The following is an 18,887-nucleotide window of genomic DNA, read 5'->3' on the forward strand; positions in this document are numbered from 1 at the left end:
AAGCAGCTTTAGAAATGATGTGTAATTGAAAGAAATGAGCTTTATTTGAGCTCAAAACAAAACAAAACAAAAGACTTTTCCAGAAGAATTTCTGCTCAGAACTTGGAAAATTTTGCATCATAATGCTTCTGTTACATATAGGTCATTGCATGCTTGTTTTCCAAACTGTAAAATAAGCTAATGATATTTTGAATATACATTTTTAATAGCTTTGGTTCTTGAAATTATTTTTAAAATCTATATATCTCTAAGGCCCTACTTAATCTCAGTAAAAGATACTGTGATTGTGAGCTACTTTGTTTTCCATATATTTTCTAATGAGGTAGAAATTATAGTGAATGCAAACTTTCTTAGTAGGTTATTTATAGGATATAGTAGATTCTCATTATTTGCAGTAGTTGTGTCCTATAAAGGCACCACAAACACTGAATTATTGAATAGTGAATGATTGCTCCCAGGGGACATACAGGGTTAGTTTCCTACAAGCCTTGGTCATATTTTCATCAGTCAATATGTAACTTTGTTTTATGTGTATTTGTATTTAAATACACCTTATTTAATATGTATTATTGATTCATTACCATTGAACTCATGGCCAACAGCACTGTAATTCACATCCAAGCAAAGCTTATGTAATATATTCTTTCCATACAACAAATCACAGCCTTCTGGCACCTAGGAACATATAGCACTTCAGCACAATGCTTGGGAGCTGTTTTAAACAGAGCACCAACAAAAAGCAGAGTAATGTGAAATACATGGTGTTAAATAGATCACAAGAAGGACACTTGTTTACAGTATGAGAGCTGAAACAAGAAGGCTGTTTTCTTGATCACCCTCAGATGCAAATGTGCATGTCAGGTGATTCACATCTTTCCATTGCAAAAAACTAAGAAGGTATCTCAAGTGCTGATTTTGGAGTTAGAAATATATTTTAGCGAATAGGAAGATTTGCATGTATAAAATCTACAGATAATGAGGATAGACTGTAATTATATTAAAATTTATGATTGAGTACTTACAATAGTCCAGATTTGAAACAGTGTTTCTCTTATTTTGGGGCATATGGGTGTTTTGGGTTAAGTGGGGTATTTCTCACAGTTTTCATGGTCTGTTGTCCAGGGGAATAAAACTCTCAATCTGTCTTTTTTATTTTTTGCCCTATAGGGAACAACCCATCTTCAGCACTCGAGCTCATGTCTTCCAGATTGACCCAAACACGAAGAAGAACTGGGTCCCCACCAGCAAGCATGCAGTTACTGTGTCTTATTTCTATGACAGCACAAGGAATGTGTATAGGATAATCAGTTTAGATGGCTCAAAGGTAAGTTAAATTTACTTTAAATAATCTTGCTGTTTTATGCAGTAGAGCATTTTCTGTTTTATTTGGAAGACTTGTCTTTATTAAAATAAAATATTCTTTTGAGTTTTAAAAACTTAAAAACTTTTTTAAAAAGGTCTTTTATTTATTTATTATTAGAGAGAGTAAGTGCACACGTGCATACAAGCAGGGATAGCTGCAGGCAGAGGGAGAGGGAGAAGCAGACTTCCAGCTGACCAGAGAGCCCGATGCAGGGCTCTATCCCAGGATCATGACCTGAGCCAAAGTCAGATGCTTAACCAACAGCCATCAAAGCACCCTAAAAACTTAACTTTAAAAAAACCAAAATTGATCATTCTTAGGGTAGCAACATTTTTTGTTTACTAAATTACTTGGATTGACCACTTTATATTGAGTTACATATCAAAATATTCTACAAATTTTTAGTTAATTTGATAAATGTTCATTGCATATCTCTTACATGTCAGGCACTATGCTAGGTGCTACAAATATAGTGGTGAACAAAATGGACACAGTTTCTCCTCTTTGAGAGTATACATACAATCTAGTAAGGAACTAGATTTCCTTTCAGATAGACTTCTGTAGATTAGCAGGCAACTCAAAATCCCTAAATGGTATGAAGTCTGGTCAGTGTCACCGTTAAAGCTGACATCCCTTATTCTGAAGAGAAGTTTATGGACAAGACCTAAGTTTTTATTTTAAGAGAGACAGATGGTATAATGTTTAGGAGCACAGACTGCCTGGATTCATATCTCAGCTCTACCATCTACTAAGTGTTTGACTTTGGGCAGATTACTTCTCTGAACCTCATTGTTCTCACCTCATTAGTGGTGTTAGTATGGATTAAACGAGTTTATATCTACAGAGCACTTTGATCAGTGTCTTGTAGATAGTATGCCTTTCAAAGGGGGGAAATTCCATTTTTTCATCAATGAATTTTGAATAACACAGAGAGATACAGAAATACCAGACATTGGGTTCTGGATATAACGTGTATAGAAAGATGAGGGCTCCATTCTTCTTCAAGCTTTTTTGAAGCCCTGAGGTATTTCAGCTTGAAATTTTAGCAGTTCAGGGCAGCCCCGTTGGCTCAGCGGTTTAGCGCCGCCTGCAGCCCAGGGTGTGATCCTGGAGACCTGGGATCGAGTCCCACATTGGGCTCCCTGCATGGAGTCTACTTCTCCCTCTGCCGGTGTCTCTGCCTCTCTCTCTCTGTCTGTTATGAATAAATAAATAAAATCTTAAAAAAAAAATTTAGCAGTTCAGTGTAAGGGTTAAGACCACAGATTGTAGACATAGAGTGTCTGGCTTGAATTTTTTTTAACTGTTCACTAGCCATGTTACCTAGACAAGATACTTAATATCTTCACACCTCAATTTTCTCATCTGTAAAAAGAAATTAATAAAAATGCCTACATCATTACCTCACAGGATTGTCGTGATGATTAAATAAATTAATTTAGGCAAAAGCATTTTAAGGATGTATAGTAATCAGTATGCAAACATTTACTGCTTTTGTTACCATTAATAATATTTTCAGGCTATTAGTTACATATTGTCTGTGGTTTAGGGGGAACAAAAGATAATTTAGTGCTCGACTCTGAGTTCATTTTTTCACATGCTCACTCATCATCTCCTTAAATAGATTATAGAATTACAGGGGCTATTTGTACCTTATCTTGTATTTAAGTCACTAATAGGTATTTATTAGAATGACTGATTCTTGGGGCACCTGGGTGGCTCAGTCAGTTGAGCGGGCAGCTTTTCATTTTGGCTCAGGTCATGCATGATCTTTGGTGCCCCAGTAAAGAAAACTTAAAAAAAAAAAAATTATTATCTTTCATTTTTACTTAGAGGATTTAAAGGACTTGAGAAATAGTTAATTTCTATAAGACTCCTTTTTTTTAAGATTACTTATTTATTAATTTGATAAAGAGCATGCGCATGGGGTGGGAGCAGAAGGAGAGGGAGAAGCAGACTCCCAGCTGAGCATGGAGCCTGGACTCTGGGCGCCATCCCAGGACCCGAGATCATGACCTGAGGCAAGGCAGACACTTAACTGGCTGATCCATCCAGGTGCCCCTGTAAAACTTTTTAATGAAGAATAATTTTGTCATATTTTGTAACTGTTTAGTGAAATCAACAGATTTTAACTGTTATGACCTCAGACACTAGAATATTAATTTATTTCTTTTCCTTGACTAGAACTTTCAGTTCTCTACAATTTGTTTCCCAGTTGGCCCAAACCACAGATAAAACATCATTTTATTAGACGGGAGAGTTAAATGGAATAAAGTTCAACTGAAGTATTCCCTTGTCCCATGTGATTAAATAATTCTCATGTGTTCTTCGTTCTCAAGCAGTAGGAACTATTGCTGCTGGCATTTCCGTTTTTGAATATACTTTGCAGTTTGTAATCATCAGACTCTTAACTCTTGTGAACAAGTTTTTGTTTTGTTTATTTTTACAAAATCTACCCTCTGTAGCAGTTACATTTTCTAATTACTTTTTAAGACTGATGCGGGTAGCTACTGCAGTTCCCTGCAGAAGTTGCTTTTTCTCGATAAGCAGTAGTGATTTACTTGTGGCTAAATGAGTGTTTTTCCCTTCCCCACCCCCACTTCTATTTCTGTACTGCATGATGAGTTGGAAAGCCCTTAGGTGCCCCTGATTAGAAAATGTCTGTTTGTTCCATTTAGTACCCTTATTGTGCATGTAAAGTTTGCTTAACGGTTTTTCTAATCAAGCTGCAGAGACATCACCATGGCTGAGGGCCAGAATAAGAGCACACCACGATCTATAATGACACAGCATTTTTACCTCTTTTCCTTGAAAGGACAAGAACTCTGAGATTGAGAGACAGATTTATTTTAAAGAACTAAAATTTTTCTTCTAAGTAGATTCATATTCAAACAGTTCAAAGCATTCTAGTCAAAGTATTCTAACAAATAATTTTTTTAAAGTGCAGGATCATCTACCATTTTAAAGTTTTTCTTTAGTGATTGAAGAATCCCCAAACAAGTAATCCCAGAACAAGTGGAGGCAAGGAAATGTTCAAAATGGTGATTAAAATGGAACTCTTAAAAGCATAAAGAAGTTCACTTCCAATAGCTAAAACTGAAGATCTGTGACCAACACAAATGGGTCAGTTTTCTCGGATGCTTTAGAAAACCTCTTGGTACCTCACTTTTTGAGAGTTACTGGGATGACACGTAAAATGCCCTTCTGTCCTTGAAAGCACTCCGATTCCAGCTCTCAAAAGCACCCTCCTGGGGGAACACTTGAGGACCACCACATCTAACATAGTACCTGCCAGTCCTTGCCTTCCAGCCTCTCAGACTCTATCATATGCTGATCTTAGGGGCTTCATAGCACTTAACCCCTCCATGAAATTGTATTAGTCTTTGTTCATGGACCAACTCTTCTTGCTTTAGAATGTAACCCACAGTTACATTGCCTCTGATTGTTATATTTCAAGTCTCTAGAATTAGGCTTGGCATTTAATAGGTACCTAGTTTAAAAAGCTAATCAAAAGCTAATAACCAAATGATTCCATAACCAAATTCCTTACCTTATGTTACTCCATTCCTTACCATTTGTTAATATATTCGTTTCTATTCAGTTTTTCATTTTATGACAACCTGCAAGTTAGCACTTTTAGCTACATTTTACAGAATCTAAAATGACATGCTAGGAAAAGCAGCTTTTGAACTGAAGGGAAAGGAGTGTGAATATATAAATTTTGTCAGTTAAAAATGCATAATCAAGAATAAGGGCTCTCCTAGAACAACAGCTAACTCATCTATTATTTGTGATAGAAAGCAAAGGACCACTCTTTCTTTTGCTCTCCTCTTTAGTAGGACAAGTGTCCTACATTTATTATTGTAACTTCATCAATCTGTGCAAAGCTTGTAAATATTTATATTTATACTATTCACATGGTCAATAGATTTAGCTTTGTTCTAAAAATGTGTGATTTTCATTCCACATTTAGTAGTTCACCAAATGACTGCTTATGAACTTGGTAAGGTGTTTATTTTTATTATTACTGGAATCACTTTGTAATCTCAGTTTTGGAGGGCATTAAAACTAAAACCGATTCTATACTTTTCTAGTACTGTCAGAGGGAATGTACTTAAGTTATATTAAAATAATAGTTGGAATTTATTATAGTGACCACCAAAATTTATTATTATTACTATTTTTTTGTGAGAGAGAGAGAGAGTGCACATGAGTAGGGGGAATGGCAGAGGGAGGGGAGACTCTCAAGCAGACTCTGCACTGAGCACAGAGCCCCACACCGTGCTCCATCCCAGGACCTTGAGATCATGACCTGAGCTGAAACCAAGAGTCAGCCACTTAACCAGTTGAGCCACCCAGGCACTTCCCAAAATTAATATTTAGCTAACACACTAAAATACTAGTTTTCTAATAAACTATGTGATAAACAGAAATGATAATGATTCTCTGTATCATGAATTTATACCACTTTATGAGGAAAGAAGTAAATTATGTATTTAGGGGTTTGTTTTTCCCTTGAGTAAAGGAAAAAGTACTAAGTGTACATCTTTTCTGTATCATGATATATTTTGAGTAAGTCAGCTTTAAGAAAACTCTTGATCATGGATTTTAGAAAATTAGTGTACAAATAGAAAATTTGTTCTTTTGATGTATTCATTTTTGAAAGATTATTTGGAGGATAGGGCCTTACTTTTAAAGAAGCAGTTATTAAAGCCTACTTGCTTCCGGGGAGTATTACTCAAAATTAATAGATACTGATCCTTATGTTCAAAGGAAAGAAACTGACTGCACTAAAAAACTCTCCAAGATTTTTTACATTATTAGAAAATTAATTGTGATTGTAAAGTGTTAAAATTTTTGATAGAGTATCCTGTATTTATAGTTCTGTTAGTTACCATATTTCTACACTGCCACTTATATTGTTAAAAATTATTTCTATATCTTCATATATTTAATATTGTGACTGGTTAGAAATCCTGAGTTTTTATGGAACTAATTGTCCTGTGTTTAAATGCCTGTTTGCAAATTTTTGGCTAGTTACTCATACTTTTATTTTATTTTTCAGGCAATAATTAATAGCACCATCACCCCAAACATGACATTTACTAAAACATCTCAGAAGTTTGGCCAGTGGGCCGATAGCCGGGCAAACACTGTTTATGGACTGGGGTTCTCCTCTGAGCACCATCTTTCTAAAGTAAGTTAACTCATAAGATTAAGTGGAAATCTTCAAGTCAGATGTCTTAAATATATAATAACAAGTGGAGAGTATAAAATATGGGAGAAATTTTTTAATATTCTCAGAACAATTGTAGTGACTTTAAAGCAAGAAGTGAGAGGGATCATTAGATTCCACTGTCAGTTGGAAAATTGCACACATTAAAAACAGTCACCATTGATAGAGAACTATTTGTGTGTTTAACTATCTGTGTGACAGTTAACATAGAAGTTAGGGATTATCACTTCAGAATGGACTTTGCTCAGGGATTAGCACCCTTAGTAGAGACGGTCTGCAAGGAAGTCAACACAAACTCTTCTGAATTGTGAAAACAAGCTGCTAATAATAAAGATTTGAGGTTTTTTACATGATAGTAGGCACATACAGATTACTTTGTTTAAGAAAAATCGTGTTTTATCTGGGTGAGAATTACTTCAGACTCTCTGATGGAGTACAGGGTGAAATATAATAAACACATGAAGAGTTCTTGGAAGATACTGACCAAGTGAATTACTGTGGCCAGAATGGCCAGTAAAATAACAGAACATCACTAGGCTAACCATTGAAAATAAAACAGTTGTCCTGTTTATAAGCAACAGCATGCAGTGTTCATACCACTAGTGTCTTGATATCTTGTGGGTGTCACACAGAAAGAGTATGTAAGGAAAAAGAAACTGTCTCAGGATTGGATGATGATCACTTTTGCTCCTCGGATTTTATGCTCACCAGACCCAAAGATTTATGCTTTAAACTTCTCTCTTTGAAGCCTTCCATAAAAGGATAACACTACATTTGAAACATTTTACATATAATTTGGTATTCACAGGATCTGATTCCTTTTGGGAGTTGCAGTTGGTTCAAGGTCGGGCAGTCAGGCTCTTGAAGATACACACTGTTCATGTTTACATTAAACAGCATGCTGTTTATTATAGAAATCATTCAGATTCTTAAATTTCTTTTTTAAAAAATGTTACTTTTTTATGAATACTTATTGAATCAAGGACATAGTTCAGTAATGAAAGTAGTCTTTGTTTCCATTTGTTTTGGTTGTAAACATTTCTTAACACTGTTGCTTTCAAATATTTTTGTTACCTTTTATATAAATTATAGTTTAGAGACCAGTTTTAAGGATATTTTAATTTTTGCCTTCTTGATTATAAATCTATCCCCAATAGGATGATGAAAATGAACAAGCATTATCTTATTTGGTTTCTCTTATACCTGTTGTATTCTCTAAATACATTTCTTGAGCTGTGGTAAAGGTAAGAATTAGATTCAAAGTATTTCGATATAACAGGGACACAGGCATCCAGTTGAGCATTAGCACTCCATAAATAGTCCCCTTAGGAAATTACATGTTTGTTCTAATACTTTTGCCATTACTCAAATGGCAGCTTTTTGGAATTACCTGTTAAAGTCTATAACAAAAAAAAGCTAAACTAGAATTATATTACTTCCTAAATTTCTTGACAACACAGGAACTAAATTGTGGATTAATTTCTCAAACTTGCATGAAATGATTTTTGAGTCTAAGTAATTTGAACTAGACAAGGGTCTATCAAAATAAGGGAGAGTAGCAACCTTGAGAGAAACGTTTGGTCTCCTAAGGTTGATGTATGAGGAAAATTGCAACTATGCTTGAATTGTTAGAGTAATTACTGTGTTGTATTTTGTTACCATGGAAACCAAAGCCTATAAAAATTAGCAATAGTGTGAGCCTTTATGAAATTTAAAAGGGTCTTAAACATTAACTACTTTGAAATGCTACCTGAGTGTAAGAAAAATTGTTCTGCTTCAAAATACATAGAGAAATTAATCATGGTTTTATTTTTATTTCATTGACCCCGTGTAAGACCTTTTTAACTTTGTGTTCAGATTAATTGGACAGACTATCTCCTCAGTATAAAAAAAAGAACAGCATACTAATAAAGATTCAATTCCTGATCTACAAGTTACACGTGGTAGTGGCAAGTTTAAAGTAAGAAGGAAAGTTGTAATGACAATTTTAATTTTGACCTTCATCTAAGTCCCCAATGCAGGTCAGAGTATCATGACCTCTCCTTCTAAAGTATCCCAAGAGAGAAATGAAATCAGGTTTACTTATGGGGGTTTGGAGAGGGAAATAGAATTTCATATTTTTATTACCAACTCTAGAAGATGTTATAAGTTGCATCTAGGTTTTTTATTTTTTAATTTGGTTATTCTGTAGCCTTAACTTACTCCCTCTGAGACTAGTGGTAGACTAGTTTCCACTTCCAAAACAATAATAGATACTCTTTGTGGCCCTGACACTTCTAGATTACTATGGGTTAATAAGAATTAGCATTTCATGTACTGTAGTTTTGTTGTTGTTTTTACCGGTCTTAAAGACCTTTGTGAAATTATGTTATTCCTCTCTGCTGCTGTACATTAGCTCTTTAGGAATCTTTGGAAATGAAGTTCTAGTAATGTCATTTAGTGGTAATAGTAAATGTTACTATTTATATTGTTGAAAATAAAAAACCTTATATAATCCGAGAGTTTATATTCTAGTAAAAGTTAAAAGTAAGCTCCAAATACTGAGATGTTTATGAGTAAATACTTAAAAGATTCTGTTTTCTTCATGATAAAGTATGCTAATCTTTACTTATTCCACTCACATCCTGTACTCTGCACCTTGGTCTTAGTAAATTATATCTGAACAACCAAGAAGGGACATAGATAAACTTGCTGACACCAAATTCAATGCAGTGGGTCAGAGTAGGTGATAGTCTACAAACAAGTGTTGGGTATTATGTTTCTTTAACCTTCATTTTTATATTACACCTGTAATTGATTTGAGGGCTAGGTTGTGTAAGAGTCAGTTATTCAGACAATGAAAGAAAACCAAGGTAAAAGTGGGCATTGAGACCTATTTTTATTTTATTTGGTTAATGTATATAGTCTTTATACATTCAGTTCGCAGAAAAGTTTCAGGAATTTAAAGAAGCTGCTCGACTAGCAAAGGAGAAATCACAGGAAAAGATGGAACTTACCAGTACACCTTCACAGGTGGGTATTTCATTTCTATTCTTATTCTTGAGCCTTGTTCATTTCAGATGGTGTCCTTTATGTCAGGGTTAAATTTGGGAAAATAATGGCAAAATTAAGGTAATTTCCAAGGTGGACATAGAAATGCACCCTTCTATTAATTTGTACTAGTGGAGAAAGTTTTTTTTTTTCCCCCCCCCATGCCAATGTCTGCAAGAATCTGGAGGGAAAATCAGTTTAGTAATTACAACTTAGATTCTTTCATGTGCATACAACTTAAAAGCAATCATATGTAAGAACATAGATTGGCCTATTTTGTGTTCTGTAATGGCCAGTCACAAGAGGTGACACAGGAGAGACTCAGGGATATAAAAGTTCTTAGACTCACAAGTCCTAGAAATAGGACACATCTGAGGGGCACATAGAGAAGCCTCAGGGTGGTCAGGAGGCAGGAAGCAGAGCATGGGAAAAGCAGAGGCTAGAGCTATATTGAAGTTTCCTTGGGAATTGCAGATCAGGTTAGACAATTTAGGATTTGGCTCACTGAATAATGTCTGTAGGCTCTAAACTTATGGGGTTAGTCCCTTATTGCCTGGTATCTAGTCCTGGGATAATTAAGGCAGAAGAATTGCATCCTGGGTTGTGTGGGCCAGATGAAGGAGGTACAGCTCTGAATTGGTTAGTTTGCACATCAGAGGCATACCCCCACCTCTCCCCCCTTGCTCTAAGAGTTGGCTAGCCAGAAAGGGTTTTTTTGAGACATAAAAGTGTCAAATTTATAGAAAATTTAAAAAATAATACAGTCTTTTACTTGATTTTAAGTGTACTTAAATCTGACAGTTGCGACGGACATCTTTCTTTACACTTAGTGCTGAGACCCAAAGGCTATAGGATTTATACAGGTATTGCTTTTTCCTTTAACAGTTTAACCTGTGACTTGACCATCATAATCTTTCTTTAGTTGGAAATTAATTTAGATCTCCAAGTAAAGTTCATTAAATACTTATATTTCAGTACTTTTTACAAAGGGTTTAATGTACATTGTGTGATTTAGCTTTTCTAAAAATAATGTTTATTTCAATCTTAAGAGTAGGGCTCAGCTTTGTGCTGAGTTCTTTATAGCATTTGAAGTGTACTCAAGGCTTATGTGAAAAGGAAGAATCAGATGTTACAAATGTTTCCCTGGAATAATGTCAACATAAGAGCAGATTTACATAAAACTTTCTTGAGGAAGTGAATAGAAATTGCCTGGGAATTTAGTGACTAGCCATTTTTGAACATTGTTTGCTCTTTACTTTCTTCCTCACCCCAGACACCCAACTCTATTTGGTAAACCCTGCTGGTATAAAATGTTCGGGTGGGGGTTTTTTTGTTTGTTTTTAATAGGAAAGGAGAGCTCTGTTAAGTATGCTTAAAGCGTGTGTTGCCTCATAGACCAAAGGTGCACTCTGGATTGAAGCCAAGGCTCCATTACACCTCCTCCACATTTGCAGTGGTCTGGAATAACATGAATGATCATTTTGAAACTTACCTTGACTCTGTCTTCCTTAAGTGCTATGGTAGCTAGTGATGCTTTTTGTACAAACCTATTTAAAATTTAGTACCAGTGTGTGTTGAGAGCTCCAGCTCTTCAGGTGATTGATTCTAGCATTGTAAGAGGACATTGTAGCACATGCAGTAGAGAATATGCAAAGGACTCCAATAAAATTATAATGGATTACACTTGTCCATTGTACTTAGTTCCTGTTTCTCTGACCGTAACTTGTTTTTGTTTAATTGACCATGAACAAGTTGCTGGTGAGATACCTGCTCCTCTTCGGTGGATGGAATGTCTTTAAGCCTGGACTTTCATCAAAGGAATATATCCAAGATGTTTATATATGGAAAATACTGTGAAACATAAATAAAAGATATTCTAAGTTCATCAGTATTTGAGAGCCAAAGTATACAGACCCTAAGTTATCTTTTCAAAACATGTGAAGTCTGAGTGCTAATTTAATGTACAAAAGCCAGAGTAATACTTAAAAAAATTATTTTCATTTCTGTTTCCTCCTCCCCTCTCGTGGCAGTCCCTTATAGATGTCATTAATATATCTGTTTGAAATGTATGACTGCTGGCCATTCTGAGTCTACTCAGCTAGAGAGCAGAACTTGATTCTCCCTGGTTTAACCCAATCTGCTAAATTAACCCTCTGCCTGAAGTATAGAATATTACTCAGGAATTCAGCAAGGGGATCAAGAGGTTAAATAGAATAATTGATAGCAGTAGGCATTTAGTCAGTCATAGATTTTATAGATTTTATCTTTATTTGGGAGAGATAATAGATTGGTTAAGAGTGGGTTTTCAAATCAGACAAACTTAGATATATATTCTCTTTTGCCACTGTATGATCTCAGGCAATGACTTAACCCAATTCTGTTTATACATATGTAGCATGGGATTCACACTGCTTAAGTTCTAGGATTGTTGGAGCGAATAAGAATGATAATGGTGATGTCATATGATAATGGCATTAATATAGACTTTAGAGCCTGGCTTTGAATCTGGGCTCTAAACCCTTACTAGTTGTTTTTTTGTTTTTAGGGTTGTTTTTTTTTTAAGGCAAGTTACTGTTTTTTTTTAATTTATAAAATGAGAATAAGAACAGTATCTCCTGAGGGATCCCTGGGTGGCGCAGTGGTTTAGCGCCTGCCTTTGCCCCAGGGCGCGATCCTGGAGACCCCGGATCGAATCCCACGTCGGGCTCCCGGTGCATGGAGCCTGCTTCTCCCTCTGCCTATGTCTCTGCCTCTCTCTCTCTCTCTCTCTCTCTCTCTCTCTCTCTGTGTGTGACTATCATAAATAAAAAAAAATAAAAAAAAAAAACAGTATCTCCTGAAACTGAAATAACACTGTATGTTAACTACACTAGAAGTAAAATTAAAAACTTAATGAAAAAAAAAAAGAAAGAAAACCAGTATCTTCTTATAGGGTTATTGTGAGAATTAAATGAGGATGACAAAGTGCTTAGCATAGAGTAAATTTGTAAATGTTAACAGCTGTTATTGGTGTTGTAATGGTGAAGGTGATGATACAAAGCCTTGACATAGTATCTGGCACATAAATGTTCCTTAGAAAGATACAGGTGCCTTAATTGAATAAAACCTGCATCAGTACTCTGGAAAACTTGTTAAAACACAAAATATTGAGTTCTATTCCTGGCATTTCTGATTTAGTAGGGCTGAAATGGGGTCTAAAACTTTGCAGGGTTCCGGGAGATGGCTGATGCTGTTGATCTAGGGGTAACACTTTGAGAAGTAGTACTGTAGAAAAACTGCTCCGTATCTCTAAAGGCATGTGATGAAGAGAGTCTGGCATTTAAAGCCTAGTTAGCCACTTCCCCATTCTTAAGCTCTTGATCTAAGTTTTTACTCTTGATAAAATGTGTGGTCAAATCAGATAATCTGTTGTCTTGATGGAGATAACATCTCTAGGAATAAGTTGAATCATGTATTGTTCTTTTGTTTCATGTCCTTCTTTAAATATTAGACATTAATTTAGAACTTTTTCTCTATTGGATTTTATGTTCTGTTTCCATGGGAATCTTTTATTTTTATTTTTATTTTTTTAAAGATTTTATTGATTCATTCATGAGTACACACACAGAGGGGGGGGAGCAGAGACACAGGCAGAGGGGAAGCAGGCTCCACGGAGGGAGCCCGATGTGGGACTTGATCCCGGGTCTCCAGGATCATGCCCTGGGCCAAAGGCAGGCACCAAACCGCTGAGCCACCCAGGGATCCCCATGGGAATCTTTTAAACAGTCAGTTTGACATAGAATCAAAAGTGATGACTGGCTTTAAATCTGAAATTTCTGGGATGCCTGCGTAGCTCAGAGGTTGAGCATTTGCCTTCAGCCGAGAATGTGGTCCTGGAGTCCCAGGATCAAATCTGGCACAGGCTTCCCATGGGAAGCCTGCTTCTCCCTCTGCCTGTGTCTCTGCCTATCTCTCTGTCTCTCATAAATGAATAAATAATATCTTTTTAAAAAATCTGAAATTTCTTATACAGTGCACAGTAAAAGAATACTGTATTTGAATTGGCTTGTTAAGTGCTTTCCTCAGAATACACATTGAAGAAAAAAGGGCTCTATGATTTTTTTTTAATGTACAGAACCCAGAGTAATAGTTAAAAAAATATATTTATTTTCATTTCTATTTCCTCCTATTCCTCTTTTGTGGCAGTCCCTTATAAATGTCATTAATATTTCTGTTTTAGTTTAAAATATATAGAGTTTAGAATAAAAATAAGTGTGAGCTGTCATTTGACTAAGACTTTAATTTTTTTTAAAGATTTCATTTATTCATGAGAGACAGAGAGAGAGAGGCAGAGACATAGGTAGAGAAAGAAGCAGGCTCCCTGCAGGGTCATGATGTGGAACTCAATCCCTGGACTCCAGGATCACGCCCTAAGCCAAAGGCAGAGGCTCAACAGCTGAGCCATCCAGGCATCCCTGACTAAGACTTTTAAATTGAGTGAAGTATTTACTCCTTTAATTGTTTTAGTCAAATACAAGTTGCAGGGTTTTTTTTTTTCCCCATATAAATTGTCAGGTTGTAAAGCATTGGGATATATTGTAGCTTTCTTGATCTATATTTAGACTAGCTTTTATCTCAAGATTTTATTTTTAAATTTATTTTTTAAGGATTTTTATTTATTCATGAGAGACACAGAGAGAGGTAGAGACATGGAGGGAGAAGCAGGCTCCCTGCTTCTCCCTGCTTCCCTCCAAGGAGCCTGATGTGGGATTGACCCTGGGATCACGCCCTCAGCTGAAGGCAGACACTCAACCACTGAGCCACTCAGGCATCCCTTTCTCAAGATTTTAAAAAATTCACTTTATAGAAAAAGTAGAATATATATGTGTGTGTGTCTATATTTGAAGAACAAGTTTCTTTAAGGTTTGTTATAAATACCAAAATTTTTTAATGTTCAAATTAAAGACAAATTATATTTACTCAAATTATGTACTGGTTTATTTTAACTGATTATTAGTATCTCTTTGACTGACTAGCTGTTTGATCTTCTACAAATGAGTTGACTTGCCTGGGTAGTAGTTCTTAAATCTATAGGGTCAGAGGTTTGAGGTATATGATCTCTTTGGGCATTCCAAATGTAATAAGTCTCAAATGTTTTAGATTTTCTCTAATAAGAGTGTCACTTGTTAAAAATGGATTTTTTTTGAAAGGTGGTCTATATTAGCCAAGTGTTAGTACCTTGAACTATATTAGTTATATATCTAACCCACAAATATACCATTAGAATTAGGTGAATGCCTATAAATTAATATGATACTTTTGTAGTATCACATAACAAATGTGGTTTTACTGAACCAGATACCTCAAACAGTTTTTACAATCTCAGGAAAGGTTCACTAGACTTCTCTGGATATTATTGTTTGCTGTCCAAAGGAAGGACAGTGGACTTTAGAGTCTCTGATCTGTTACTTGTCTTAGTGGTGTATTTACTCATTCCTTTATTGGGTTTGCCTACTAGGTATTGGCAGTGAGAATAGAGAGATGAGGGGGATAGACATTATTGCTGGTGAAATTGAACTTGGAAGAAATACAGGAGCTAGAGGATTGGTGAGGTATGCTGGTAAAGGAGGAGCTAGATGTTTTTGAGACTTCTGTTGTTGATTTATAGCATGAACTTCAGAAGAGGATTTCCATTTCAGGTACTGAATAAGGCATTAGGGAGATACGGCCTGTGGATAGTTAGAAATTTTGAATTGGAGCTAAGTCTCAAGAGTCATCAACAAATGAGTAGTACTTAAAGCTGTAGGAGAGAATAATATCATCCAGAAAGAAAATAGAAGGGAAGATAGGGTCAGAAATTGTCACTTGAAGATTGTCACTTAAATTTGAGGGACATATAGGGAAAGACACTGAAAAGTGATAGGAAATGAGCAGCAGAAGATGTTAGCACAGAAGTCAAGAGAAGAGCATTTTAAGTTGGAGGCAATGATTTGGCAGTGTCAGAAGGGGCTTCCAGTAGGATGAGACTTAAGAGGACTTTAAATCTGGGTGTCTGGGTGGCTCAGCCTGTTAAGTGTCTGCCTTTGGCTCAAGTCCTGATCCAGGGTCCTACTCTGCAGGGTGCCTGCTTCTCTGTCTGTCCCTGCCTCCATCTCTATCTCTTTGCTCATGAATTAATAAAAAAAAATAATAACAATAAAAGAGGACTTTAAGCCTAACAAACCAGAGTTCACTGGTAATTTACAGGTGGACTGTTGGTATAGAAGGGCCATGTGAAGTAGTTACTTTTTTTTTTTTTTAAGATTTATTTATTTGAGAGAGAGAGTACACGTACATGGACACACACACACAAGTAGGAAGAGCAGGAGCAGGACAGGGAGAAGAAGCAGGATCGCCACTGAGCAGGACCCTGGGATCTTGACCTGAGCTGAAGGCAGACACATAACCAGCTGAGCCACCACGCCCCCAGTGTGAAGTAGTTTCTAGAATGAAAGGAAGTAGAGTTAGTGACTTTGGGCTATTCTTATGGCAGAAGTGTTTGGAAGTGGGAATAAGGTCACAAATATTATTTTCTTTTGTAGGAGGAGAATAAGAGTTTTTTTTTAAATTTTTTATTTATTTGTGATAGTCACAGAGAGAGAGAGTGAGGCAGAGACACAGGCAGAGGGAGAAACAGGCTCCATGCACTGGGAGCCCGATGTGGGACTCGATCCCGGGTCTCCGGGATCGCGCCCTGGGCCAAAGGCAGGTGCCAAATTGCTGCGCTACCCAGGGATCCCGAGAATAAGAGTTTAACATAATCTCAGGAACATGCGACGCTGAGGATATTTTTTTGTAGAATGTATGTATGGGAGTGATTTGCATATGTTTTTAAATGTAAGGGATGAGTAAAGGAGACAGAAAAATAGAAGGAAGGGGATCATTGATGGAGCATTGTGCAGCAGAGGGTAATATTGTGAGGGAGGAGGATGGAAACAAATGAGCCACTTCTTCATCTGAGACAGGAGGGAAGGATAAAAATAGATTCAGATACAGATAGGAGGAAGACTAAGGAAGTCCATGCCAGGTTATTTTCGCTGGAAGGAAGAGTTAGGTCATTCACTGAGAGAGAAGGCTTGAACACAGGTTTGGAACAGCTGTTAGGTAAGGTAAAAAAAGAAGAGTCAAGTGGGAGTATAAGTAAAATTAAAGATTACTCAGCACTTAAAGAGCATAATTGAAGTCAGGGCTCAGAATTATTTTCATGACACTAACCTATTTAATAGCATTTTCTCTCATTGTACTTGGTTAGCTTGGGCACACAAGAATGAGGAATGATGGTTTAGTTGATAGAAATTGTAAATTGGCAAGATAGTTGTTGTGGAAGGAAGCCTCTAAATGCTAGTGAGAATATAATGAGGGTGATTGGCTTTCTGGTATAGGCTGACCATGGAGGGGAATAAAGCTAGATTGCATCTGACAAAGTCACATAATGGCAGAGGGCCGTTAGATACCAGGTTGAAGAGCAAGTGAGAAGAGTGTGGGTTAGGTTGAGAGGATAGGAGGGTGTACAGTGCCTCTTACCTGTTAGAATTAAAACTAGTAGTTGATGAGTTAATCAAAAAAATTGAATGGGATTTCTGGGTGGCTCAGTGGTTGAGCATCTGCCTTTGGTTCAGGTTGTGATTTTAGGGTCCTGGGATCGAGTCCCACATTGGGCTCCCTGCTCAGTGGGGAGCCTGCTTCTCCCTCTGCCAGTGTCTCTGCCTCTCTCTGTCTCTCATGAATAAATAAATAATTTTTTTTTTTTTAAAGTTTGGTTAATGGGGCACCTGGGTGGCTCAGTCAGTTAAGCACCATACTTTCAGCCCAGGTCACAATCTCAGAGGTCCTGGGATAGAGCCCCATATCTGGCTCCCTGCTCAGCAGGGAGTCTGCTTCTCCCTCTCCCTCTGTCTGCCACTCCCCCAGCTTGTGCTTTTTGTCTCTGTCAAATAAATAAAATCTTAAAAAAAAAAAAAGTCGGTTACTGTGAAGAAGCATTGAAAGATCTTTAAGTTTATAAATTAAAGTTCAATAATACTATGTTTTAGGGATTCACCAATATTTTTATTTAAAGCTGAATATGAATTTTTGAATATGAATCTGTTGATTGGAATTCCATGTTATCTTTTGTACATAAATCATACTTATAATTAATTGTCTGCAATTTCCTGTTTTTCTTTTAAGTAGAGCTAACCTTTGTCACTTGGAAAGAAATCTGAGTGTGATAGTAGATTTTCCTGTCATTTTCTGTTACTGTAGATTTTATTTTACTTTTTAGTTTCTAAGAGTGTGTTTTGGTTTTTATCAAAATAACCACTCTAGCTTTGAATTTAGATTTTATTAGCTTGCATAATATTTAATTCAGCTGTATAATAATATAAATGCAATTCGCATAAATATGCTTGGGACAGGTAGAGCTGATTCTTGGTAAGCATTTAATGTAACTAGTAGGTACAAAAATATACAGAAGAGAGATTAACCCACTAGCACTGTGCATCCGTCAGCCATTACACTTTTACATGGGGAAAGAGCAGCATGAGTTAGTTTACAAAGAATTTCTATGGTTGTCAGAAAGTAGGATTTCAGAAGTGGTGACCAGGTATGGAGAATGGTTTATGACAGTAGTAGGCATATGATCTCAGCCTCATCTTCCTTAATGTATCCTTTTGTTCTTCTGTGTCTCTTCCCTGGCATTTCTTTCTGTATCTACAGCCATGGGAACTCAAAATTATAAGGTCCTTCCTGTTTGAGTTTCTGCCCAGAAAACAGTGTTTTCATCTTCATTTAAATAGAAAAGACTGAAATAGGATAAGTCTTCTTTTTTTTTTTTTTTTGATAAGTCTTCTTTGAATGTTTATCAAATGATAAAGAGAAGGAGCTCTGTTTTCCTTAAGTCAGAAAGGTTGGAACTGTAACAGGAATTTTAATTTTAGTCTTTACTGGAATTAAATGGAAGGTGGTGGTGGTATTTGGTCTAGAGGAGAAGGCAATGCTGCCCCATCCTTCCTGCCCACTGTCCTACTACAGCACAGACATGAGAGGGGAGGTTAGTGGTACCACCCTGAAGGCCTGGAGAGGCCTAGATCATTTCTTTTTCATGTGATTCAGGATATTTCCTACTGTGGGTTTTTTGTTGGTTTATTTTTGGCTTTCCTACAACTTCATAAATGAGTGGAGAGAAAGAATTCTTTTTTTCTCTAAAGATTTTATTTATTTGAGAGAGAGAGAGAGCACAAGCATGAGTGGGGTGAGAAG

General features: G+C 36.4%; 1 protein-coding gene across 4 annotated transcripts in view; it reads left to right on the plus strand.

Annotated features, from left to right (window-relative positions):
- HOMER1 (homer scaffold protein 1) overlaps positions 1 to 18,887 on the plus strand; it is a 136,087-nt gene that overhangs the window by 48,705 nt on the left and 68,495 nt on the right. For all 4 annotated transcript variants that reach the window (XM_072793836.1, XM_072793826.1, XM_072793841.1 and 1 more), the window contains exons 2-4: positions 1,168 to 1,324; positions 6,429 to 6,560; positions 9,519 to 9,611. In XM_072793836.1, coding sequence (XP_072649937.1) covers positions 6,459 to 6,560; positions 9,519 to 9,611 — 195 coding nt within the window. In that variant the 5' untranslated portion in view covers positions 1,168 to 1,324; positions 6,429 to 6,458. The remainder of the gene's footprint in view (positions 1 to 1,167; positions 1,325 to 6,428; positions 6,561 to 9,518; positions 9,612 to 18,887) is intronic.

Source organism: Canis lupus, chromosome 2, assembly GCF_048164855.1.
Source record: "Canis lupus baileyi chromosome 2, mCanLup2.hap1, whole genome shotgun sequence".
NCBI lineage: Eukaryota > Metazoa > Chordata > Mammalia > Carnivora > Canidae > Canis > Canis lupus.